This window comes from Pituophis catenifer, unplaced genomic scaffold (genome assembly GCF_029215685.1).
Source record: "Pituophis catenifer annectens isolate HBS135680 unplaced genomic scaffold, rPitCat1.0.hap2 SCAF_3, whole genome shotgun sequence".
NCBI lineage: Eukaryota > Metazoa > Chordata > Lepidosauria > Squamata > Colubridae > Pituophis > Pituophis catenifer.
In genome coordinates this window covers 123,277,949-123,305,804 of record NW_027256883.1, presented here as the reverse complement: position 1 = coordinate 123,305,804, position 27,856 = coordinate 123,277,949, and the positions used below count along the sequence as shown (strand labels likewise).

The 27,856-nt window shown below is 37.4% G+C and overlaps 1 protein-coding gene across 1 annotated transcript in view; it reads right to left on the bottom strand.

Annotated features, from left to right (window-relative positions):
* The window catches only part of NEK7 (NIMA related kinase 7), a 69,241-nt gene extending 42,641 nt beyond the window's left edge, over positions 1 to 26,600 (bottom strand). Inside the window, exons 1-3 of the mRNA XM_070940979.1 lie at positions 26,543 to 26,600; positions 20,515 to 20,600; positions 12,489 to 12,629 (exon numbers count right to left, since the gene is read on the bottom strand). Of these exons, the coding sequence (XP_070797080.1) occupies positions 12,489 to 12,629; positions 20,515 to 20,571 (198 nt within the window). The 5' untranslated portion in view covers positions 20,572 to 20,600; positions 26,543 to 26,600. The remainder of the gene's footprint in view (positions 1 to 12,488; positions 12,630 to 20,514; positions 20,601 to 26,542) is intronic.
* Between the last annotated feature and the right edge of the window lie 1,256 nt (positions 26,601 to 27,856).

Sequence of the window (27,856 nt, the reverse complement as noted above, 5' to 3'; positions counted from 1 at the left end):
CTGGAATGCACCCCCTCCCTCCTGGGAATCCAGACCACATTCCATCACAGATTCCTCCCTAGCCATAAGAAATCAAGGACAGTATTATTCCAACTGTTCTCTCCTTCTGATTCCATTCCAATTACTTCTATCCTTAACAAGTGTAAATTTTATTTCATTTTTTAACTGTTACAAGAATACCATGTGTACGCATTCAATCCTTAAAGCTAAAGGAGTAAAACAGAAAGAATACAAATTCAAAAGACAAGAGTAACTGCATTCAGTACTAAGCAATCATTAACTTTCAGGGGTAACAAACTTATCCACATATTTTAAGCTTTTTAATGTATTGCTTCTTATATTTTTACTTAAATATCTTGAATAGATTTCAAAAATAAATATTAAAATACAAACTAACATAAAAGGAAAAAGGGAATGTTGTGGGTTTGTTTTACACGATAGGTTAATGCTTCAGCATAGGACACACACGCACACATGCATACTGTCTTTTACTGGTGTTTTTTAAAAACACCTTTCACCTCATGTTAACAATACATCCAAATGTGTCAGTAAGAATGTTCCTTTTAATTTCCAGAAATCTTAAACAAATTGTATTTCAGAAATATGAAATTTCTGATTACTGAATAGGCAGTAGGATGATGAAGGACTCACAATCAACTTTCAACATTCAACTGTCGTATTTATTTTTTCCCTCAAATAGCCTGATGCATCTAACAGAAAGTATTATGAATATATTTAAGCCATTCTAATTGTTAAAAAAAAACAAGTTTTGAATTTTATTTATCACCTTTATACAATACAAATTCTATGATGGTAGAAAGCACCACCTCTAATTTGGAAGTTATGACTCAGGAAAGAGACTGAGTAATATTGCAGTACAATAGTAGGATATGTCAGCCAAATGGAATGTGAAGATTAAAGCTTGACAAATGGAAAGGGGGTGTATATTCAGGGTGTTTTTTTAATGCATACTTTAAAGGAGGTTAATGTAGATGAAAAACATATAAGTATAGATGTAAACTTCAGTGATTACATATAGTACCTGTAGTTACTGTAGTCCTTTAGACAAGAATGCAAAATATTTTGTCTTAATATTTTGTCTTTGGCACCAAAATTCCAAGATTTGGCACATATAGCCAGCTTCCAAAGATCTGACTGCCTCTGAGAAGACCTAATGGACACACATCGCTATTATTTGCCAAGAAGAGTTCTCTGTTGAGCATTTCACATCTGATCCTTGCTTTTTCAAATTTATTTGTACACAATTTTCTCTCTAGCTTCTTGATCCATCACTTTAAAAAACATGAGAAGTCAGATTTGTTCAAATAAAGTCAATGAAGACTGAATGGGAGGAAGCATCTAAGAGAAGCTTCTAACAGCTTTTTGAAGTTGAAATTTTATTTTCTCTGTTAGGCAACTTCTGAACAGCCCTCAATTATAAGCTAAGTAATAAATGGTCTGAAGTTCATGAGAACTCTCAGTAGCTTCTGGCAGGAAAATGAAATAGGTGAGATATAAAACTACTCTTCTACCCCATGGCCTTGAACAGTTACTCTCATTCTTCTTTGGTTAAAAGAACGGCAGTAGCAAACCCTAATTCATTTTGAACTTATTTTAGCATGCGCTAAAATAAGCCCTCCCCCAAAAATAAGCCCTTCCCGAAAATAAGCCCTCTCTGAAACTATTTAACCACATGTGCAGCACCGCCATTTCCTCTGGTTAGGATTAGGGAGACAGAGTTGGAAATCAGGTAAGATGGCAAGAGGAGCCCCGTCTTGCTCCACACACCCCAAAATAATAAGACCTCCTTGAAAATAAGGCCAAGCGCTTATTTCGGGGTTCAAAAAAATATAAGACAAGGTCTTATTTTCAGGGAAACACGGTAGTATCCATAATGTAATGTATCACTTTTACCTAAAATGCAAAAATCAATTATGCACATGACATAAAGGAATGACACACAAATAATCAATTGATAATCATAATAGTCCAAAGAGTCAAAGAAAGTTAGAAAGAAACAGTAATCTGCTTTGCAATATTAAATAATGTTTAATAGATTAGTGCTTAATTATATCAAACATTAAAGTAAAACAGGAGATCAACGAATATTTGATTATCATAGATTAATAAATACATGGTTTCTAAGAGGTCTTGCATTTACTCCAGTAGAAGCCTTTTCCCTTTCAAAACTGTGGTGCAATATAAACTGAACAAATTATTTTATTTGGTTTAACACCTAAATTTTATGTTGTATAAATTATACAACATGGATTTTACAAATAGATTATCGAAAAAAACCCTGAAAAAGTAACTTTTCTTTGCAAAGTACAACAATCTTAATTTCATCTTCCCAACTTGAAAGCTAGAGCTATGCACAATCAGTTCATAAAAGGTAAATTACGAAAAAGGCAAAAACTTCTTGCAGAATGCCCACAATAAATTCCAATATGATGCTAAGAAAACTGCAGGCACCTGTGCTACCCATCTCTCTTATTTGAACCTTCTCCCCAGCATGGCAGAATTGCTTATAAAAGCTACAGCCTTGAAATAGATGTTGGAGGAGATGTTGCATGGTTTGCAAGTTCTGCACCGGCACTCAGAGAAAGCAGGTAAAAGGAGTTTATTTTATTTATTTCTTAAATTTATATGGCCACCCAACTCACATACAGATGACTGAAAGGTCTAGAGGAAAACAAAGAGGTGCAACCAATCTAAACCCAACATTGGGAAGGTGCCAGTACTTTACCTACTGCCCATTAGTAAAGAAGAAAAACAGAAGACGTTGGGGGGGGAGGGGATTTAAAGACAAACCAGGGTTTGTAAAAATTAAAACAGTGTTGTATACTGGTTAATAGTAGCAGTATAATAGAAAATGTAAATATAGCACAGAATTACAAATTATAGTGTGTAATAATAAAATAAAGAATGGAGATCAATGTATAGTTGAAACAGAGTATAAAAGACAATAGACATAGAAAGATTTTGCGAAGTATTTTTGTGTGTTTTGATTTTGTACTATGGATATTTTTCCAAAATAAGACATCATCCCATTCCTTATAGGGAGATATAAAAACCGAGTTGTCCAGGGTTTAGTACTTTTGATGGATCTTTTGAGCTTGAATCAATCAAATGTGGGTATAGTTTGAACAGAACCTGTGACAAATAGTGATTTTTTTTCCCCTATTTAGATAGCAGCTAATGAATACCTATCGGTATCTGAATTATCATTACTAAATGATGTTTCCATCCAGACTGATATACATTGGGTTCTTATTAGCCCATTACCATTCTTTCGTTCTAATGTTTGTACATAAATCTGTTAGTCAGAAGGAATGGACCCCTCTTAATGTTTATTTTACAATAATTCTTTGATTATCTGAGTTTTCCACAGTGGTGGAAAAGAGACATGCTAAGGACACTCTAGTCTAACTGGAAGAGTTTGTGAATTGCTTCCATGCATGCAATTCTCTTTTCACAGCAAGACATATGCCCTGCTGCATACTAATTTGCTATTTATGTAGTAGATATACTAAGATCCCTATCAATTGGAATAGTTCCTGCATAAACACCCTTAGCTTTTAGTGCCTATAATCTATTGGGGTAAGCAACAGATGAAGCGACACTAAACGAACAGAGAAGCCAAAGAGAGCAGAGACAGACTTGCTTGCTCTTGGGATGAGAGTCAGCAAATTGGAGGGTGAGAATAGACAGGTGACACCCCACCCACCCATCTACTGGGTGAGTCAGCTCAACAGGGGAGAGATGAATGATGGATTTGGGAAGATTATTGTATTGGTAGCAGGTGGGATAGTCAGACTTGTTTTTTTAGCTGCAGCTGAACTTTAGTTAGGTGTTATATCTGGCACTGTTGGATTATGAAGGAGGCTAGGGAGACGGAGTGAGGATAATGGAAAAGGAGAAGTATAGTAGAAGATGGGGATGAGCAAATCCAAGGTAGGAGAGGTTAGAAATTTGGCATCGTTCTATACTTCAGGTCACCTACACTATTTTATTTTTTTGAATCAGATATCCAAAATACTGAGTGCTCTAGGCTCATATCGATGCTTTTGATCGCCCAATCTCTTTGTAGTAAGTCTAATCTCATCTGCAATGAAATTGAACACAAGAGGGCAGCCTTGGTGTGTGCACCAAAATCTGGCAAGCTAATGAGAAAGCCGTATTCACTGAGCTCTGTTTGGCTAGGTTTTAAGTGGTACTTTAAAAAGTCATAACCTTGGGGTTGGTGCTTAAAAATCATGACCCTAAAACAGGAGTAGAAATTGCAAGCTGTGAGCCCAAGAGTTGGGAGGACTACTATTCTGCAAGTTGTTGAATGTTGAGGCCATACATCTGAGGTTGGATCAGGGACTGAACAAGTTGGGGTTGCTGCTATTGTGCACCCCCCATTTGTACAACACTTTCTCTTTCCAACTGCTTGATCTCACTAGAGGGGTGGTTATGGAATCACATAAGCTATCTATCCATCCTGGGTGACTTTAATCTCTTCTTTGTGAAATTATTCATTAATCCATTCTTGTTAAACCCTTAAGAAAATGTTGGGTGGAAAGATCTGATTTGTGTAACTTGCAACTGTTTGCCTGACTACTTCATGGGAAAAGTAACTACTTCATGTAAAAAGCCAGGTAGATAGAAATTGATAAGGTGACAGAGGCACCTTCCAATGTTGGAGGGGGAAGAGAGAGACTTTGAATTTGAGGAGATGGACAGGCCTCTGTGAGTTGGCTCTGTCAGGGGTAGATTAAACTCCTGCCCACCTACTTAATTAAGATGATGTGTATAGGCACAGATAGCTGAAACCAGGTGATAGGCAATGGCTTTGAGGGAGGAGATGGCTTCAGCAGCTTTGAAGAAGGCATTTGCTAGTCCGTCTGCTGATCAAGAGACCTGCCTAAATCCATTTTGACTTGTGAACTACCATCCTATCTCCAACCTTCCCTTTGATGGGAAGGTTTTTGAAGATAAAAGTTATACAATTGCAAGGAGACATCAGGATTCAGGCAAAACTTTAGGGTGGTAGAAATGGCACTGGTTGTTTTTATGGACAATTTGAGATTTGGATGAAGGAATCTGGGTGGAAAGAGCACGCCCATCCTTGTCTTGCTGTCTCAGTGTTCTTCAAATGTTTTGACTATGACATTCTAGATCATGTGACAGTACTGGGAGTTAGCACTATTTTATGGTTCTGCTCCTATCTGAATGGTATTATGGCAGTCATTCTGTGCTAGGTTCTCCCCCCACTCTATAAAATCACAAAGTCAAGATGAGGTATTATCAATATATTGATTATATATATTTGAAGGATACTAGAATCTCTTGATTAGAAGCTTGGAGACTGTTCTAATCATTTTTCTAGGCAGAGCTGACTTATTTTGAGCCAATTATTCTCTCTGAACACAAGCTACATCACAGGGTTGTTGTGAGGAAAATAGGAAAAGGAAGTATTGAATATGGTCTCATTGATCAAACCAAGGCAGAATAAAAATTAAATAAAAATGTCATTAGAAAACAAGCACAAAAAGAGGGCACTTGTCCGGGACCCTCTTCCACTTCTCTTTTTCTAGTCCTCAGGCAGCACAGAAGAGTGTAAAACATGGAATTCAAATGTCATTTTTCATGCAATTGATTACTAAGGCAAAGGGACTCAGTATTTCCTGGGATCAAAGACTGGAAAGATTTGGGCTTAAGAACTAATTCAAATTGCTTTCTAAACAGGTTTACCCTCTCTGATTATCTGAATCATTTGGGGGGGGGGGATAGGAAGCTTGGTGATGCAACGATTAGAATGCAGTATTTCAGGCTAATTCTGCCAACTGCCACCACTTCAATCCTGACCAGCTCAAGGCAGATTCGGCCTTCCAACCTTCCAAAGTTGGTAAAATGAGGACCCAGATTGTTGAGGGCAATATGCTGACTCTGTAAACTGTTTAGAGAGGGTTGTAAAACACTATGAATATAAGTCTAGGTATATAAGTCTATAAGTCTATATACTTATATATACTTATATATAAGTATATAAGTCTAAGTGCTAGTGCTATTAAAGACGACTAGAAGTCCTATAGTGACAAACCCATTACTGTATCTTTCACTCCTCATTCTATAAATACAATTGCATTATGAATAGTATTATTGCATGAATGAAGGCAAATATAAGTGTTCCAGGATAATGTTGCAAGATCCAATCTGAGTATTACAGGTAGTCCTTGACTTACAACAGTTTAGTGACAATTTGCAGTTACATTGGCACTGAAAAAAGTGACTTATGGCCATTTTTCACACTTATGACCATTGCAGCATCCCCATGGTTATGTAATTTACATTTGGCTGCTTGACAACTGGTTTATATTTATGACAGTTGCAGTGTCCCAGGGTCATGGGATCTCCTTTTGTGACCTTCTGATAAGCAAAGTCAAGGGGAAAGCCAGATTTACTTAACAACGTTACTAATTTAACAACTACAGTGACTCACTTAACAAATATGGCAAGAAAAGTCGTACAATGGGGAAAAACTCATTTAACCAATTTCTCACTTAGTATCATAAATTTTGGGCTCAATTGTGGTTGTAAGTCAAGGACTACCTGTGTTGCATTTCTCTTAAACCTTACCATAACTAATAAATGAAAAAACAACATTCCTGTATACATTTGTATTTCCTTCTCATTAAAATGTTTTATTTGTATCTTAATGGGACCCTGGAAGGGCCCATATGATTTGTAATGATTTAATACTAAAAAGCTGAGAATCACTGTCCTAGCGAAACCTTAGCAGCAGAGCAAGAATCACTTTGTGGGGGTTTAAATCTTGTCTACTCAGCGCTTTCATCTGCCTCATAACAGCAGAATTGTCAGAAAATAATGGGGTTACCTTGTCTATGCTGCACGCATGGGAGTTTTATGCCTCAGCTGAGCAGCCTGGGGTGCAGGAAAAGTTTGAAACTTCTCCTGAGGATCTATTTCCCAGTGCCTTCTCTAGAGGTTGCAGAATGACTATATTCAGCCTGTCACTTCAATTATGACTTTAGGCTATTGCTCTGGCCTCTGGACTTGCCCTCTTCATTGCTTTCAGGTCACTTCTGACTTTTCCAGCAGCTTCAACATCTTACCGGATTCCAGCTTTGTGAACCTGAGAGATCTTACTTCTGCGGCTGAGTTTCTTCACACAAAGTTGGAGAAACTTCCTCATCCTTAGGATCCTTAATACAAATCAGCCCCAAAGCAAACATGGGTAAAAGCTATTTAAAAGCAATTAAAAGCACAAATGAATGCTAATACCGTTATATTACAAGCAGCTGGGGAGGGAGAGGTATTATTTTTGGCAAAGCCACAAATCATTTTTAATTATAATTAATCTCCAAGCCACCGTGGCTTTATTTGTGATGATGAAAAATAGATAAATTACTTCCATGTGCTTAAATGCAATTTGTTTAGCCTCCAAAGCACACACATAGAGAACACTCCAATTTCTGGTGAAGAACTTACGATGTGTTAAGTTGTTGGGATATTAGGATTTTGATGAAAGTGAACAGACTGTTTGAAGAATGCAAGCCAGTGATGACTAATAGCAATACACTGTGTCTTATGCATTAAGAGATGCTCATAAAAACTGAGAAGCAGAATATTATTTTTCAAAAAACCAGCATAAATTATTTTTAAATGTTGTTTTTCAAAAACTGAAGTTATATTCAATTGTTGCCTCCCTTATGTTATTTTCAGTATTTTTGACTGATCAGATTTAAAGGAGGGAGTTATGTGATACGATGTAAGAAAAGGGTACATGTTAGCAGTAGTAGACTGAATAATAAAACTAAAATGATCATATTGGACATGTCAAAATTAAAAGAATTTTGAGCAGAATTTTTTTTCCAGGTTTGTCCAAGCAACACACAGCAGCTTGGACCAATTAAATTGATTGCCTTGGATAATTCTAAAGGTTAAATTACTATTTTAAGAGAAGTTGATTGATTTACAGTCAAAGAATCCATTAAACATTATTAATAAGACTATATTCCTGGTTTCACCAGAGATTCTAATTATCCCAACCTACTGACCAGCCAAATGCATCCACTTTTCTTGCCTCTTCATCAGCTAAAAAGGCGTTTCAAATACATAAGAAGTTAAATCTTGACACCTTTAAAATAAGTATCATCCTTTGTTATAATTTTCTGCATCAGTTTAAAAGCCGAACTTAAAACTTTCTGAAAACCATGAAGGAGGCAAAGGATGGAGAGCTTGTAAGAATGTAAGAATGTAATCTGATGATTGAATATTTGTTTCATTATCTCTCCAGTGTGGAATAAGAGTTCCTAGGTCCATAAAACATTAATGACAAGATCCTTGAGCACTAGATAATGTGACTATAGGAATTTTGTGAAAAATAGGAAGTTAATTCTTATTAGATTCCTGAAGGGATTCAGAGAGGAAAACTATTTTAGTATAAGTTTGTATGGAAAAAATAGTTAATGAGCTAGAGGAAACAAAGACTCAGAAAAAGGGGAAATTTATCATGAGGAATGGCTTAGTCAGAGTGAAATACTTTTGCAGTGAAAAGTAAAGAGTTGAGAGGGGATTTATTTTGGGTTCTGTGGCAATCTTGTCTTGTTGGATGAACAGCAATATCCATCTCTATACAATGCATAAGGAAACAAATATATAGTTTAAAAGTGGGAGTTCTGAGTTACTAGATTATATGTTTAGTTTGGAGTCTAATCTTTTGTTGGATATAAACTTTAATTGGATCTAAACCTAGCCCAGTTACATATATAGTTTCAGTATATTACTCCGAGTATTACAAATACAATAGAAAAAGTAACAATTACAAAGAAATATTACTAGACATATGCAGTTATTGGGATGAGAAGGATAATTCTCAACACCTAGAGTCTTTCAGTAATGGTCCTATATAAAGATGGACAAATTTTGAATCAGACAAGCATCTAACCCAAGTAGCTGTGACTTCTATCTTTTTTTATTACAAGCTTTATTGTCCCACTTTCCAGCTTAATACTGATTAGTTGATTTTTTTAAAAAAAAATTAAAAAACTAACTAAAAATTGCATTTAATCATTTAATCAATTCACAATTTTAAAAGGCCTTAGGGTTACACTTATTTGAGATGCAAAAATCCAGACAACTGCTCCAGACTGCTGCAAAAAGAGTTTTCTGTATATGTTTATTGTCATTTAGTAGTCAATTTGGATTTTTATAACCTACATATGGTAGTTCTACTTTAAGATGAATTGCAAATGAGATCTCTCAGGATTTGAAACAATATGTTTTTCCCTATCCTGAAAAAGTTTCAAACTTTTAATTAGCGGTTACTATTAATTTATTTAACATGAGCTTCCACAATTAAAAAGCTTTAAGGCTGCTACAGAAATCCTAATTATGTTGGGAATGTTAGGAACTACAGTCACAGCCCTAGTAGAGGTAACCCACCATTTAAATGTGCTTACTTTGGCATCTTAAAAGGTCTTAATAAGCAATAACCAGAATATATAATAATTCAAGCAATTCAAAACAAATAAAGTAGCAATAGCACTTAGACTTATATACCGCTTCTTAGTGCTTTACAGCCCTTTCTAAATCAGAATATTTCCCCCAACAACCTGGGTCCTCATTTTAGAGACCTCAGAAGGATGGAAGGCTGAGTCGGTGAGTTGGTGAGACTCAAACTGCTGGCAGTCAACAGAATTAAACTGCAATACTGCATTCTATTTAATAAATAATAAAACTATATACAGATATTTTCCTGTTTGAGGTAATTTTTGTGTATATTTTACCATCCAAGGCTCTTAAAAGCCAAACTCCAGAGAAAATGCTGCTAGAGCTACTGAATGACCTTCATATTTTTTAAAATGAAAGCAAATATATCGACCAAGTTAGAAGCAAATCAGATATCCACTTCACCAACACATATTCATAATAACATTAGGTAGATATTTCCAGATTTTAGTATCTGCATAAAATACAGACAGCATTAGCCTCCAAACAGCCTAATGCACTGAGGGAAGAGTATAACAGAAGTTAATTGGCAATCTCTCTATGAAAAAAAAGTGAGGGTGAGCATATGAGGACAATAGCCAAACAAGATATTTAGAAGCTTCATGTTGCAAAGTAACATGGTAGTATTTCAGGGAATGAAAAGATGACTCCTTGCTATTTACATATTAGGTATATAGTAAATTAATTAGACAAAGAAGCAACACATTGTGCTGTAGTTAGAAGTAGTTCTAAAGAGGCTAAAATGCATAGTCAACTTGGTTTTCAAATCCAGAATTTATTTCTCTTAATGAGTTAATTTAAGCCTCAACTTTTGAAGACATAGAATGTACATCAATTAATCTATAGATACATCGTTTGGAAACATCTTGCATGGAAGCAATTATAACACTCCTGTAAAGTCACAGGTATTTAATTTCAAAGAGCAATGGCCTTTTTATTAGAATGTACAGGTTACAATCCAATCTTTAACAATGTAAGTATTAGAATCTTAAAATTAAACAATATTAATTAGGTTTTTTTAAGGAAGGTGGCACAATCTAATAGGAATGTAAAATGGTGTAGCAAACCCCTTGGAATTGCTAGAAATACATAAACCGTAACAGTTGCCATGCATTAAAATAAAATGGCGAGGCATTAACTTTATGAAATTATGATTATCTCTCTTAAGATCAATGCAATCCTCAAGAGGCAGTTCTCTGACAACATAAAATAAATAATTAATCTTGCTCCAGGATAAGAGCAACCCTTAGTTTGCACCTTCTGAGAAAAACGTGGAAGTAAATGGAAGAAAACACTAAATTCCCTAGGATATAAAATACAAGGCCGTTTCCGGCGAAGTTCCTGGGTAGACCAAGCATACTAAAAACTGCCGCAGTGTACAGAGAACAACACAACTTAAACTTTTCTTTTTTGTTGCTGTTACTGGGCAATTCACAATCTTGCTAAGCTTCTAAGCTTAAAAATAGTTTAGTAAACATACAACACTGAGTTTACTTTGGCAGTTCTCTTTTTGACTCATTTATGGGATGACTTAACACTACTGAACCCTGCTTCACCATTTTCTGTTACACCTCAGTAAAAGGGTTTATTTAACTTGGTCAGACAACTTTAAAAAAGGAAGGGAGAGGAGAAAGAGACTTTGAAACATGAACTACCCAAAAATGATTAAGAATTAAGCCTTAAGAACGCACTACTGATCTACAGACTTCCTGATGAGCATTGGGCTAACAATTCCATTTAAAAAGTGAATAGCCTTTGTTAAATAAACTGGCCTAGAAAAACAGTGAGATTAAGCTATATAACCATCCTGTCCAAATTCTATCATGATCTGTCATAGTATACCACATGACAGCTCATGGGGCTTAGAAAAAAAATAATACAAAGAAAACAAAGAAGGACTGACAATACTTTGTAAATATTAAGTAGAAAGGGTAGAAAAAGCAACCTAAAAGTTGGAAAAGGGAGGTGGGAATCATTGTGCTTTTGTTCTCCCTCTTAACCTACATATCCACACAATCCTTCTTATCTAGGAAAAAAGGCTTAATTCCTGACACCTTTATCTACGTATTTGGTAGTGCAAGAACCTGTACTAACAATCTTAGGCTTCTCTACAAATCTTGCCTCATTCGCTTTACTCTGCAATTGCAAATATGTTGGAAAAATTTTTATTGACACCAATACCTTAGCAACACAAAACACCATGGTTATCAGCAGAAAGTCAGACAATAGTATGGAAGGGTCAATTTCTTATTTGAATCCATAGCCTGGCTTTATGGTAAGAAGATTGTAGAACCCTTATCCTTCTTTTCTATCCATTTCATAGCAATAGCTAGTAATACTATTCATTGCCAGCCATTATCTGCTACCAGCATTCATTAGAACTCATTTTCTAAACAATGTTAGTGAGAATTAAAGCAAGTTTACTAGACAGCTCCAATCCCACAATGAACACAGGAGTAATAAAATGTTCTCATTGCAGGTAGAATTTCTCACAATGGTCGTTCATGATGTTGAGTTGAGATATAATTTCTAGGCATCTCTAATGCTTCAGATTCTTGCTTTGAACAAGCAGGAGTACAGACATGGCTTTTAAAGCAGCTATATCTTTTTTTGTGGGGCAGCTACAAAAAAAAGCCATATGAGTCTGGAAAAGTTCCATAGTATAGTGCAATTTTAGTTAATTCCATTATAAAATGTTATGAATGTTAGATGGGAAGATATTTAATGCTGAGAACCTAAGTGCTTCTTAAAAATGGAAGGCCCTTGTTGATAATCATTTTATGATTTTATCACAACACAGTTTCAGTAACCTAAAATGTATTTGTTTTTTTACTGTTAATGAAGCATTTGTAGTTCTTCAATCAGAACTGAATCTAAGTGATAAGGTTTGGAAATTTATATATGAAATAATATTTAAGCAACCATATCAGATTTGACACAGATGTTTTTCACTTCCTAAAGATGCTTACCTGCACTTTTTTTAAAGCTACTGGCACACCATCCAACAAGCATGTAGCTCTGTAGACTTCACTAAACTGTCCACGGCCAATCTTCTTTTCTATCCGAAAATTGGCTAAAGTATTATAGCCCATGTCAGGTCGTAAGGCTTTCTGCAGTCCAAGAAACAAAAACAAATAATTAAATAAACTTTCTTTTATTTCCAGTGGAGCCCGGTGTTCTGAATGTTAACCCCAGAAAAATAAATGTGGGAGGAGATAATATATCTAATTTTAAAAATGAATTCTAAGTGTCAGTAATTTCCCACTTAAAGATCTACAATTCCCGCTATCTTTTTAAAACTGACAAACATGTCTGTGTTAACAATAAAAGGTTTGATATTTGCAACAGACTTCCCAGTTCAATTGAAGAAACTAACTTTGGTCTTTAAAGTCCTAAGAGCCCAGGATTATGGTTCTGAACAGGGAAGCAGGGAAAGGGAGTACAAGTTCCAAATCAATCATGGAGTTCACTGGATAACCTCAAGTCAGTCTCTTTCAGCCCATTTATGTTACAAGGCTGCTCAAGTATTTGGTAAAAATGTTAGCCAATACAATAAGGTGCCATATGAAGTAGTAAGTTCTCATTAATTAGAGGTCTTTAAACCAAAGCTATGACATCATGATTAAAAACTGTTCTAGTGGTTTCTGCACTAAGCAAGGGGTTTGATTAGATGCCTCTAAAGCAGTGGTTCTCAACCTTCCTAATGCCGCGACCCATTAATACAGTTCCTCATGTTGTGGTGACCCCCAACCAGGGGTGGGTTCTAAAATTTTTTACTATTGGTTCTGTGGGTGTGGCTTATTTTGTGGGCGTGGCTAGCTGGTCATGTGACCGGGTGGCCATGGCTATGTGTATAGGGACTATTCAGAGGACTGAAAAAAGTCATTTCTGACAGATCTTCGCACTTTTGACTGGTCCTCATACTTATGACCATCCTCACATTTATGCCCCTGCAGCATTCTTAACAACCATGTCACTCATTTCACAACTGCTTCTCTCCACCATGGTGATAAGATAGGGCAAAAAACGTAAAATGTGAGGACAGTCGTAAATTCGAGGACTGGTCAAAAGTGCGAGGACCAGTCAAAAATAACTTTTTCAGCCCTCTTGAGTAGTCCATGTGCACAAAAGGACTACCCAGAGGGCTGAAAAAAGTGATTTCTGACAGGTCCTCGCACTTTTGACCGGTCTTCGCACTTATGACTGGTCATCATGCCCATTGTAGCATTCTTAACAACCGTGTCACTCATTTCACAACTGCTTTTCTTCACCATGGTGACAAGATAGGGCAAAAACGTAAAATGTGAGGACAGTCGTAAGTTCGAGGACTGATCAAAAGTACGAGGACCAGTCAAAAATAACTTTTTCAGCCCTCTGAGTAGTCCATATGCATAAAAGGATACAGCAAAAGAGAGGAATGAAGGAAGGGAAGGGAAATTGGAGTAGGAGTGAGGGTAAGAGAGGGAAGAAGAGAGGAGGAGAAGGAGAAAGGAAGAGGAAGTAGGAAGGAGAAGAAGAGGGGGGGAAGAGGAAGTAAGAAGGAAAGAAAAGAGAGAGGTGGTAGGTTTGAGGAGAAAGATTGCTGTACAATAAAAAAGATGAAAGGGAAGAAAACCAACCCCAAACAAATATAAAGATATTAAGATAAAGAATGAATTGTTAAACTTTAAAGAATAAAAGAGAACAAATATGAATAAATAGCAATAATTAGAAACACAGATACAAACATACAATGTATTTTTTTTGAACAGAGTATTTGGTCGGTTCACAAATTTAGCCAGTGTTTAGTCATTTCAATTAAATTTACAATTTCTATATTTTCTTTTTGCCATATTTATTCCTCATCTATTTTTTTAAAAAAACAATATTACCCTTCATCCTCATCTCTAATCTTAATCAACTTTAATTTTTCCCTTCTATTCTATATTATATCCCTTCCCATTGTCATCTATTTTTATATCCATCCTCACATTGGTTAATTATGTAATACAGTTGTTTAATACAATTTCAACATTTTAATATAAATCAATTAGTTATATAATTATCTTTTTTGTATATCAATCAATATGAACATGAATATTCCAATTATTTTCATGCAATTCAATTTCTTACAAATCAATTAATTATATTTACCAATAATAATAAACCAAATAATTTCCCCCATATATTCCTCCAAACCACAACTTAAGCATTTCTGCTTTCAACACAATATACAATTAATAGTATCTCAATTATTACAATTCCCTAGTTAAATAGAGCTTTTTTTCTTTTGTGTTTTAAAATCTTGAACCTCCTCTTTTGCCCTAAATTTCCCATTGTTTGCAATTTTGCACCTACCTTTTTTGGTGAGGAAAAAGAAAAAGAAATCTCTCTCTGTCTCATTTTGTCACGTTGCAGCAAAGACCATGCTTTACTTTCAGTTTTGTTTTTTCAGCATAGGTAGGGGGGAAAAAAATCTGCTCCTCTCTTTGCAGCTAGCAACAGAACCCTCCGCAAAACAGCTGAGAGCAAATCAAATCAGCTGAGAGTCCGGAGGCTGATCAAATCAATTTATGGTAATTAACCTATGCTGAAGCTGAAAGGGGCTGTTTTTTTCTATTTTTGCAGGCACCGGTCTTCTCATCTGTTTTCTTTTAACACTGATCAGCTGTAGGGCGGCCCTTTGAAGCCCCGCGGCAAGAATTTAAATGGTTTGTTTCCCTCTAGCCATCAGCTGGGACTCAGGAGGCAGCAATAGATTGGGAGTGGGCGGGGTAAGCGAATGACGACCGGCGATTCAACAGAGGCAGAGGGTGAGGGTGAGTGAAGGCGTGGGGGGGCGAGAGAGGCCTTTGGCGACCCCTGTGAAATGGCCATTCGACCCCCAAAGGGGTCGCGACCCCCAGGTTGAGAACTCCTTCTCTAAAGTCTTTTCCAACTTTATGATTTGATGAAAATGTATCTTGCTACACATTACACTTAAGGACAACTTAAGGACAACATTAAAGGTGCCTTTTGATCTTTTCAGTTACCATTCTTTGCTATTTATCATGTTGGGTGGCTATTGCTATTTGCCATGTTGGGTGGGCTTAGTGGAAACTGAACTCCTAAATATCTGAGGATGCCAGACATGTGCCTGGTATACTTGGTCTGTTGTGTGGATGTTTGGATGGTTTAGGGGTGGGGAATTTGTGGGTGGGTGGGTGTTTGGGGATTGTTATGTGTATTGGACCTGGTCTTTGGGTGTTAAGTCAATTTAATTGTATGGGTATACTGTGTATACACATACAATGACAAAAAAGTTGTTGTTATTATTATTGTGTGTGAACAGTATACACACATGTGCAAATTGAGAGGAACACATATATGTATGTTCATCTATCGGTCAGTTTAATATTGTTCATATAGGTCTTACATTCAGAAGACAAGTTTCCTTTGGCTACAGCAGATGAAGAAGAAAATATGAAGGAGACATAAAACTCAGCATAATGTTTCATTACTCAAGAGAAAAACTAAAACTTTAACTGATTACTGATACAAATATATGGAAGAATATGTACTGAACCAAAATCATAGCCTGTGTGAAAACATTACAAAAGAGATCAATTTAGTAATCCTTACTGTACTGCTTTAAACAAAACCAAGAAGCACAATATTAGAATCTACAGTTTTCCTCCACTTCCATTCTTGATGTTTTTACAATTTACTATTTAAACACACATTTGATTAATACACAGCTGATATTTTATATATACAAGGCAGGATTTAGGTCCAGACTGTACTCTGTTCTGTTATACTGTATAATGTTTGTACATTGAAGTTTTACAGATTTCTCCACTAAATACAATAGGCCAAGTTGAAATAACAACAACAAAGATCTGGAGGAGAACAACAACTTTTTCATTTCTAGAGATTATATTGATTTTCCAAAAAAAAAGTGTACCAATTCAAAATGATTTGGGAACAAAAATACTCCTTTTAAAATTTCAACGGCTTTTGACTCATTGGTTACTCAGGCCCACAATCAAAAATATTCATCAGATGAAGCAGAGTCTGCTGCTTTGATAGGAATAGCAGTGTACCAATTCAGGAAAAAATATATTCCAAGTGCCTATGCAGGTTTAATGAGTTCAGCCTAGCAGTTAGAGAAAAACATTCAAAGTTGGGGAGCTCTCTCTTATTATTCAAATGCTCGGGCTACAGAGAAACGGGATGTAGCTTCATTAAGTTTGGAATATTTCTGTGGTTGTTTAACCAGCATATATTTCAAAATTGGAATAGCGAATTGCATCCTCTGTCTGCACAGCAACTTGACAAACATTAGCATGAACTACTAAGGCAGTGTGACAGCCGCATGCTGAGAGCAAAGTCTCCCTAATGTGTTTTGGCATGCAGGTTTGTAATCACACATTTACATATGCAATGACCTACATTTGCATGTCAGATCACACACTGTCTGGCTTTATTAAGACCGGGCACCTCTCTGTGTTTGGCGGCCAGAGTGGCGAGAGAGGGCCAGAGGGTGGTGGGTTTTTTTGGCAGTTGAGAGATGAACTGCCACTGAGAATTAGACTGAGATAGCCTGAGCATTAGACACTTCATTAGAGGTAATCTGTTTAACAGTGGGCACTGTATGTAAACTTCACAGCCCATTTGCAGCATCTTCTCTGCCCACCCAACCCCAGTGGTCTTCCTTCAAAGGGCAATGTGGCTGACTGACAGCTTGTCTCATCTGCTCCCTTGTTCTGTCATACAATTCAGACACAGAGACCTGACACGAGAAGCAACATAGCTGCACATCTCCAACTATATAGCGGGACTCCCTCCCAGACATAAAGGAATTTGGAAAAGGAATAAACTCATGGATAATAATAGGGCCATCAGTTGGTCAGAAAACATATTATATAGCAATGATTAGACTGCATTACAACCAGGCATATTTTTTTAAAATGGCAGTATGTTCTATAGTATCTAACAAGAGGATTTTGATTTTTTTTCCAAATAAAACAGAAATTCATACACTAAACTAAAATGACCTATTTTAACTCATTCCGGTGTTCAAAATAAATCCATAGTTTGTGAGATGAGAGTTACAAGAACAGACTCTCATTCTCCTTGCCTCTTTTGACATCAATTCTTCCCTTCTTTCCTTTGTCAGAATACAGTATGATTTGCCTGGCATGGCATACAAAGTCCATAAAAGAGACGAAAATGTGCAAAATCCGAAGTGTAATCAAACAAGCACCCACTGCATAACAAGAAGCACATATTTTCACACTATACTTATAGGGAGGAAAACATAACCACTATGTAAAATGCATTTTCAGCCCAAATTCGATTACTTTGTTGAATTTGGTGCCTGTCAACAGCCTTTCCACTCCTTACTAAAGAACTGCAGCTATAGATCAGGTTTAAACATTTTAATTAAATGGCTGCATTCCACCACAATGGAGGTCCATTCTTCCAACAATAGCAGGGCCAAACACTTTTATGAATCCTTGAAAATGATGCTTGCAAAAGTGAGAGAGAAGCACATTCTTGCTAATGATTTCCAAAATCCAAAAGGCAACTTTGCTTTGTTAACTATTACTTTCAATTATTTATAACTGCACTATTTTGTACTGACTTAACGTTCTGTGGACCTAACATAGTACATTTTCTCTTCTAGGACAATAGAAAAGAGTTTCCCTTGGGACTAGGAAAAAACGCTAAAGGGATACCAGTTATATTAGCACATTATCTAAAAATCACCTTGCACACTGCCTTTCTCCTCATTACACTATTTTTGCTGCTCTGATTCTTTATATTCCGGAGTCTTTATTTTTATCTCTGGTATTATTCAAGCACGATAGAGGTCTTTTTTTCAGTCAGCTTAGGTGCCAACATCTGTCTGACGCAAACCCTGTCACAAATCAGAGAGCAAGGACAGTCTTCAAATTTATGATTTAACGTTCTGCTCTGCAGCAAAAGCCACAAGGCCACATCATCCCTTGCAGATGTTTAATCACACTCTCCCCCTCCAGAGATTATGATTGCAACTATATATTAAGCTAGTTTTTCTTTCATTGCATTTATCTTCATCAGTCCTGAAGCACTTTAAAGAACTGTCCCGCTCAAAACAGAAGGTATACTCTTGAAGCTTAGATTGTTAAAAAATAAAATTTCTATGTCACTTTCAATATGAGGGGTGGAGGGTGGGGTGCTGGCAGAAATACTCACTTGCAAGCACAACCTGAAGGTACAAATGTTTTTGTTACATTACGTTCAGCAACTTCAACCCATTTGCACATTTCTATTCTTCTCAAAATACAATAATCCCGATGGTTTGAAGCAATTCTGGAGCCTGGCTGAATACTAACATGAGAACATATCACTAGAAACCAAAATACCTTCGAAAAAAATATACATTTTATTTCAAGTAAGAAAATATATTCCTATCCACTTTAGCAGATAGGCAATAGGTTCAGCTATAGGAATATGTTGAAGGATTTGTCCTAAAAAAAAAAATCTGAAAAAGAGAGGACAGACATAGAATAAGATTGGGTTATACAAATTGTGATTTAAGGTTTTTCCTTGGAAACACCATTGTGGCAAAAATCCCTTTTCTCCATAACCTGGTTCTTCCAGGGATAAACTGTTAGCTTTCCTTGGAAACACCATTGTGGCAAAAATCCCTTTTCTCCATAACCTGGTTCTTCCAGGGATAAACAATTACCCTGTTTCCCCAAAAATAAGACATCCCCTGATAATAAGCCCAATCGGGTTTCTGAGCACATGTGCTAAAAAAAACCCACCCACCCCCGAAAATAAGCCCTCCCTGAAAATATTTAACCACATGCGCAGTCGATCCCTGCCACTTCCTCTGGTTAGAGCTGGAAATCAGGTAAGACGGCAAGAGGAGCCCAGTCTTGCTCCACGCGCCCCAAAATAATAAGACCTCACTGAAAATAAGGCCAAGTGCTTATTTTGGGGTTCAAAAAAATATAAGACATGGTCTTATTTTCGAGGAAACATGGTAGCTTTACAGACTGAGCTGAAAAATCATCAATCTCCAGCTGGGTAATCTTACTACAATTTCTCAATTTAATTCAGTAGTATACTCACAGGCAATCCTCAGCTAGATGAGAATCTTCACTGCAGACAAGACTGAATTCTTACCAACAGATAGAAAGCTCACTATAATATAAAGGTATCAGGGACTTGGTATTTTCTCAACGGGCATTTTCCTACTGCCCTTCCAAATAAACTTAAAGTTAATTTAAAAGATCTGTATGGCCACCCAATCTTAGAACACAAATCTGGGCAGCTCACAACAACAATGTATTTGTCACCTCCCTTAATGGCCTTGAACAACTCTGATGTATTTGCATCCTCTCTTGCCTGAGAACCATCAATTCCCACTTCATGAGCTCAGATCTTACATTATGGACATTTTTGCTGGAGCGGCAGTATAGATAAAGTCACTACATCCAAAGAAATTAATTGCAATTGCACACTTAAGTTTTCATCCAAAATAAAAAAATAAAAGAATATAGCATCAGAGATTTAATTTTAAGGCAAGGAAATACTTCTTGAAAATGTAAAATTTGTGTAATTTCTGTTAAGGTGATTGTTAGTTTCAGGAGAATTATTTAACTTTCGCTTCAAAAAATAGAATATATCGAAAGTTATACTTTTACTATGATCAATTTTAGTTATATAATCCTTGCAGTGATCTCTGTATTGGATGAATTACAATTTTGATATAAGGCTTCAATTTTGCAGTGCTCTTTTCTTTCCTTTCTTCTTTCCTTTTATTTATTTTTTTTTACAGTGTTCTTCATTACCCCATTTCAGCCCTGTCCATTTTCCCCCATTCATGTTTCCACTGGTTTCAGAAAAGGGAATCAGAATCAGATTCTGGAATAGATAATAACATTGCATTCAAAACACCTTTCAGTCTATACGATAACAGTTCTTTTAATATTAATGTACTCCTGACTGACTGCTTGTACTAGATTATCTAGATTATTTTACCTGTGGTTGAAACTGAGACACAGGAGGACCTGGCAGACCCTGTGATTGTTCATCCATTATTTCAAATCACAATCCTTTTGAATGACCTGCATTAAACAGGATACAATGAAAACAGATGTTTACTTGCATTTTTATGAAACACTTTACAGGGTTAACATGAGCAAAGGATTATAATCATAGTACTGATAAAAGAGGAAACCACAGAAAAAATAGTGAAGTCAATGTGTCAATGTGTTTACATACAGAGAGAGCAAGTTCAGTCAGCCAAAGAAACATCAAGTGATCTTTTGTATGTAACCTTTAGTCCAAGCTTGTATTTAAATATCTGTGCCCTTTTCTTTCTTTTCTTTTCATTTCATTTTCTACAGATGAAAGCTGGTGGCTCACAATGTCATCTATATAATCTTTTTGGAACTACAGAGACATCTGCAAGATCCAAGGCATTCATCACAATGATTAAACCAACATTGTGCTATACATGCAATATTATAACCTACATACAGTGCATTCAGAAAGTATTCAGACCCTCCTCGCTTTGTCAATTTTGTTATGCAATACTTGGCATAAGTAGTCAGACCCTTCATTCAATACTTTGTTGAAGCACCTCTGGCAGCAATTACAGCCTTGAGTCTTTTTGGGTATGATGTGATAAGCTTTGCACACTTGGAGGATTTTCTGCCATTCTTCCTTGCAAATCCTCACAAGCGCAGTCAGGTTGGATGGCAACCGTCAGTGGACAGCCATTTTCAGGTCCCTCCAGAGATGTTCAATAGGGTTCAAGTTAGGGGTCTGGCTGGGCCACTTTAGGACATTCACAAAGTTGTTCCTAAACCACTCCAGTGTTGTCTTGGTTGTGTGCATAGGATCCTTGTCATGTTGGAAAGTGAACCTTCAGCCTAGGCTGGGGTCCTGAGCGCTATAAACAGGTTTTCACTGAAAATATCCCTGTACTTTGCTCCATTCAGCTTTCCCTCAACCCTGACCAGTCTCCCAGTTCCTGCTGCTGAAAAACACCTCCACAGCATGAACTGCCACTACCATGCTTCACTGCTGGGATGATATTGGGCAGGTGATAAGCGGTACCTGATTTCCTCCAGACATAACATTTAAAAGGGAGGCCAAACAGTTCAATCTTGATTTCATCAGACCAGAGAATCTTATTCTTCACAGTCTGAGAGTCCTTCAGGTGCTTTTTTGCAAACTCCAAGCGGGCTTTTGTGTGTTTTGCACTGAGGAGAGGCTTCCATCTAGCCACTCTGCCATGAAGCCCAGATCAATGGAGGGCTGCAGTGATGGTTGTCCTTCTGGAACTCTATCCCATCTCCACACAGGATCTCTGGAACTCAGTCAGAGTGACTATCAGGTTCTTGGTCACCTCTCTTACTAAAGCCCTTCTCTCCTGATTACTCCGTTTGACTGGGCAACCAACTTTTGGAAGAGTCCTGGTTGAGCAAATTTCTTCCATTTGAGAATTATGGAGGCCACTATGCTCTTAGGAACCTTCAGTGCAGTAGAAATTTTATTGTAGTGTTCCCCATATCTATGCCTTGGAATAATCCTGTCTCTGAGCTCTGCAGGCAGTTCCTTTAACCTCATGGTTTTTGCTCTGCTACACTATGCAATGCATTGTTAGCTGTGAGGCCTTCTATAGAAAGGTGTGTGTCTTTCCAAATCATGTCCAATCAATGTAATTTGCCACAGGTTGACTCCAATCAAGATGTAGAAACATGTCAGCAACTATCAAGAGAAAAATGGGAAGCACCTGAGCTAAATTTCAAATGATGTTGCAAAGGTTCTGAATACTTATGCCAATGTGATATTTCCATTTTTTTTCTTTTTAATAAATTTACAGACGTTTCTAAAATTCTGTTTTTACTTTGTCATTATGGGGTATTAAGTGTAGATTAATGAGACAAAAAGTTCCAGAGACCATTTTTATTGCTAGAGAAGCCCTGTAAACATACTAGATATAAGAGTTCAAGTCTATTCATTCTCATTCATAAATAAATGAGATCTTCTCAAAAGTAACCAGATGTGTAATTCTGCTTAACAAACTTTGAGGTAAATCCAGTGTAATCTGTAAACCTCCTCATGTAAATCCCAGAAGGGTGAGTTAGTACTGCCAATGATGCACTTCTAAATAAGTGTACGTAGGATTGTAGATTTGGATGGAATTTTTCCTGAGACATGTGACTATAAAATAATAAAAGGTTAAGTATATATACAGATTTGCCCAGATTTAAATCATGTGGATGGGTTCCCAGAGGAGCAGGATTTCTTCAGTTTCTCCTACTTCCAGAACCCCCAAAGGCATTAAACATTTAGATCAGCTTGACAGTTGGTCCAAATATATTTCTTCCCATTGGAAGCAGTAAGAGGAAATATTTTTCCCAAATAAGAAAAAAGGCAGTGACAATGTTTTTATCCTGCCAGTCTTGTTACCAAATGGGCATCTGAAGCTTTTGGAGAAGGATTTGAGAGTTCTGTTCAAACAATAAGAACATTCTGCCACTAGCAGCATGAAATGACAATTTTTAAAAAGCACATTTTAAAAACCATAAAGATAATTCTTTATTATCCATTTGTTCAAGAAGAAGCTAAGATTGAATGTCAGCATTGAGTAAAATGAAAAAAATGAGTGCATTTTACTAGCTATGATTTTTTTTCCTCAATAGTATTACCTCAGGTCATAAAGATCTGAAGTAACTTTAAATGTGAAAACACTAAGGAGGATATAAGATATAAAAACATGTTGCAAAGAATGGTAACAACAGAAAAACATTTCTACAGTTCCTTGTTAAAGCCAAGCCAGAAATCCAAATATATTGGACGCAGAAACACTGAACAAGTCTATCCAACAGAACAGTATCACATAGCAGAATTACTGACGTAATAGTTGCACTTTTAAGACTGAAAGCTTCTTTTTAAGGTGTTCTAAATAATGTAAGTTAAACTACAGTACAAATAATCTTTCCTAGACATTTTTTCAGCAACATCTCTATTTATACCTTTTAATTCTTAAACTAGCTAGTTCTCCCCAAGCCTTTGCATTGTGCTTGAAACGTTATCAGAAAACTGTTCCACAGTAATTTCCTTCTGCTTTTAATCTCAAAATAATTGTAACTGATGCAAACAGCACACATCTTAATAATAACCTCTACACTTAAAACCAGTGTCCGTGTCAGAGAGAGGGGGGAGGGAGATGGAGAGAGGATGGAAATATAAATCCTGGGGTTTCTTAGAAAAGTTAAATATTATGATCCATAGCATTTTCCTTGAAGACACTATCCACCTTCCCTCCACTATGTTCAATACAGGTGCTTTAAAAAGAACAGTTCATTTTCATTGATTTAGACCAACGTGTGTTCTGGAGAGAGAAAAAGGAGTCTTGCTTGAACTTGATGTGCTGAAAAAGCAACTCTTAGAACACATTTCAGAATGTTCTACAATCTAAAATAATTCCATTATTAATATGGACTTTTAGAGGCAGAGAAATTTTATAAAAATATATACACCAAACAGAAATTAAAAATACATTATATTCCATCCAACTTTAAAAAGAAAAAACTATTAATGCCTCCACAAAACATACCAATCAGGTCCAGAAACTTCTAATGGACATAATGATGGTAAAAACATCAGCATTAATTCTAGAGATTTCCCAATTCTGGTAAGTAGCATATAACTGTCATATGAGAGCAGCCTGGATAGTTGTAATTAGAGGGGAGATCAATTCTGCCCTCCAAAAATGATAGATATGGTATTTCAGAAGCAGGTGTGCTACTGTCTCAATTTCAAAGTCTGAGCAGACACCAATGCTCTTCATATGGAATACTATTGTATCTTTCTATCAGGACCACCAGAGTTAAGAGCATCCAAATGTGATAATATAAAGGTCCTTCTGTGAGACAAAACCAATAAATGATACAGATAATGGGGGATTGTAAAATGGGACTCTGTTAACATTGTAGCAGAAGTGAAAAACGATTTTTTTTTTTTTGGTAAAACAAAATCTAAAATTCTCTGCTTGACTTTTCCAGGTTTCAACCAGGCATAGCATGGAAGAGGGGGGGGGGGGCGAGGAGGCAAGTCTACTACAGTGAACCATGCCATCCATTATTTGTTTCTTCTAACAAGACTGGTATCTGTCAGGACTTGTTGGGGTACTAATTCATCTCCCAAAAATTTGTTTAAGCTAATACTTCAATTAGCTCAGTCAAGAGAAAGGCACAAATTGGGTAAACTCTACAGTGTTAAGGAGCCAGAAGTCAACCAAATACTGGCCTCTCTTCTTACTTGCTCTAAACAGAAGCAGTTTCAAGCAATGCTAGTGCACTTCTCCAACCATTTACTAGGACATAATATCTCAATCCAAACTGAATAAAATATATAGGTATTTGTAAGGGGAGGGAGAGATGAGTAGCAGCTTCTGCTAAATGGCCTGAAAACTTAACCCTCCCTTGAAAATGCCTTTAGAAGTAAAGATTTCTCCAAACGTAGTTCAGCTGGTTTACACGCACTGATCAACTTAATACTCCAGGAAATTTGATCACGAATGTCATCTCCTTTTAATTCCTTTAGTAAAAGGGCCTGAGAATTTTGTAAGAGGTCTAACTAACAACTGGAAGTTTTCTCCTCCTCCTCCTCCTCCTCCTCCTCCTGTCTCCCCCACACCCTATTTTTGACCAAACACAAAGTATTTTGGATTCGTTGGCAAGTCTCCACAAGATACAATGTGTATTTTGTTTTTCAGTGCAACGCTTTTCAAAACTGCATAGAGCTCAGAAGTCAAATTCCCACGGACCTCAGCGGGATTCTTTCCTGGATAAAACGAATCTAGGCTTGCAAAATCTGGCACCATATTCATCGTGGGGGTGGGGGTGGGGGGGATACGATCTCTCTGCTAGCCTCAGCCTCATAAGGCTGGGTTCAATACCTAAACCGTTCTGCGGCCCTAAGGCTTTGCCTTAAAACCAGGATGGGGAGCAAGAACCTTGGTGACGCAGCAGACTAAAGTGCTGTTAAGTAGCACCAGCTGCCTGCAATTACTGCAAGTTCAAATCTCACCGGGCTCAAGGAACACCTCCGGGTGTTCCGCTGCGCACTGAAGACCCTGTTGTTCCGCCAGGCAGGGCTGTCAATATAATAATTTTAAATTGGGGTATTTTAATTTTTGGGGTTTTAAATCGGCCAAATCTATTTAATTATTTTAATTTTTAATTATTGTTGTGTCTTGTGTTTTTAAATTGGCTGTACACCGCCCTGAGTCCTTCGGGAGAAGGGCGGTATAGAAATAAAATTATTATTATTATTATTATTATTAAAGGTTGACTCAGCCTTCCACCCTTTCGAGGTAGGTAAAATGAGGACCCGGATTGTTGGGGCAATAAACTGACTTTGTATAAAAAAAGAACACCGCTTAGGGGGGGCCGAAAGCCCTACTAAGCAGGTATATACAAAAGTATGAAGGCTATTGCTTAAGCCCTGAGTCTCCGGAGAAGGGCGGCATATAAATCGAACCAATAAAATAAATAAATAAATTCGGGCTGGGATGCATCCCCACTAAGAAACTCCGCTTCCAGCAAGTGAGTCGCAGATGCCGCCTCCAGCAAATTTGTGGAGGATACCCCGTCCCGTGCTTTCCTAACCACTTTACTTCCTAGCTACTTACTACTTAATAATAATTCTTATTAATCGGCCGCCCGTTCTCGTTTTCTTGCAAAAGCCAAAACCAAGCCCAGCCCGGCACTCTTTTTCGCTTTTCAAGCTACCGTCCCAGCCGGCTGCAGTCTCGCAGGAAGTCCTTTCTGAAAAGAGCTGCCGATTGGCAACACTAGGGGCTTGAAAGAAGGAAGAGAGAAGAGAGAAAGGCAAGGAGAGTCGCTTCCCCCCAACCACCCACCCTTCTTTCCAGCCAGAAAGAAAACGAGCCCACAGACCCACCCACCCCTCCCGCCGGCCACCACGTGAGCCAGGAAAGCCGGGCCACCGTCTCAGAAAACAGCAAGCCAGGACAACGACTACCTACCGCCCGAAGAGCGGCGAAGGGCGGCCAGCTGGGACGAGTCGCGGAGGGAGGAGTCGGGGAGGCTCAGCAAGAGCGCACGCGCCACGGGATGCCCGGGACTCGCGCGCTGGGTCGGCCCGGAGTGGCGTTTGGGGAGGGGCAACGTGGGGTGGGGGGGGGAAGCTAAAAATTCCCCGTGTCCCGGGTTGGCAGCTCCGGAAGCAGAAGCGTTTCGAGGCCCGGAAAGTTCTTCGTGTGAAGAACTGAACTTTGGTTTTTTGCTCTGAAAGAGAGGCGCTCGTAGATTGTAGCCGCCCGACCCTGCGCTTTTTTTTAATTTTATTTTCCCCCGGATATCCCCTCTTAAGGGACGGCCGTTGATTTTCTTTTCGGAGCCTAAAATGTGTAGGAGTCGTTACGTAATTCGGAATTTCTCGCGAATGGCTTGCGGAGTTTCGCTAAAATGATTGAATTTGGAAGCTTTCACCGAGCGGGAATTTGGGCTGGGTGACCAAATATGACCTCTTCCAGTTTTTGATTGTATACAAATGAAAATTGGAAAAGTCTTCAGTGAAACCTGGACCTTCAACAATTACGATTCACATTTAGAAACGATTGATAGCAAGGGACGGCCTAAGCACACAGCCCTTTGCAAACATATCATTTGTATATTGTTTACACAGAATTTTGCTCATTGACACTCCTGTTAGGTATCAAGTATCGCTTACATAAGTTACATTCTAACTAAAATCCTTATCTACAGCATATCTCAGCCTGGTAAAAAGGTTTAAAGGATTTCTAAGCACGGTGACAACTACTTCCTTATGATTTGTAAATTTTACATCTTAATTTGTTTTGCTTCAGAAATGTTATTGGCTTTCTTAATACAATGTGTAAGGGACAGAAAGATACTACAGCTGTCCCTAACTCTTTTCTCTGTTGTATACTTATGTATCTTTGCTTAAAATGTAAATGAAGCCGTTCTTAACTGAAGATCAATCTCAGGATAAAGGAGGTGTCCTTTCTGTCTTACTTTCTTGAATACTTTCTTGAAGCATCATCTTTCAACAATCCTGTAGTGGGATTTATCAAAGGATGTCATTTCTGCAGCCTTTGACTCCATATCCTTCCTACTAACATATAGATCAACTTAATATGCTTTCTATGATTTGTGTGGCATGGGTACACAAAGTACATGTAACATCTTGCATAAGCAGTGCTGACTACTGCTTATGCAAATGTGTATTATTGGAAGCTTTACCCAAATACTGTCTGGCAATGGAAATGTGAGGGGTGCTGTACATCAAGCAGAATACTTGGGACCCCTGAAGTAGA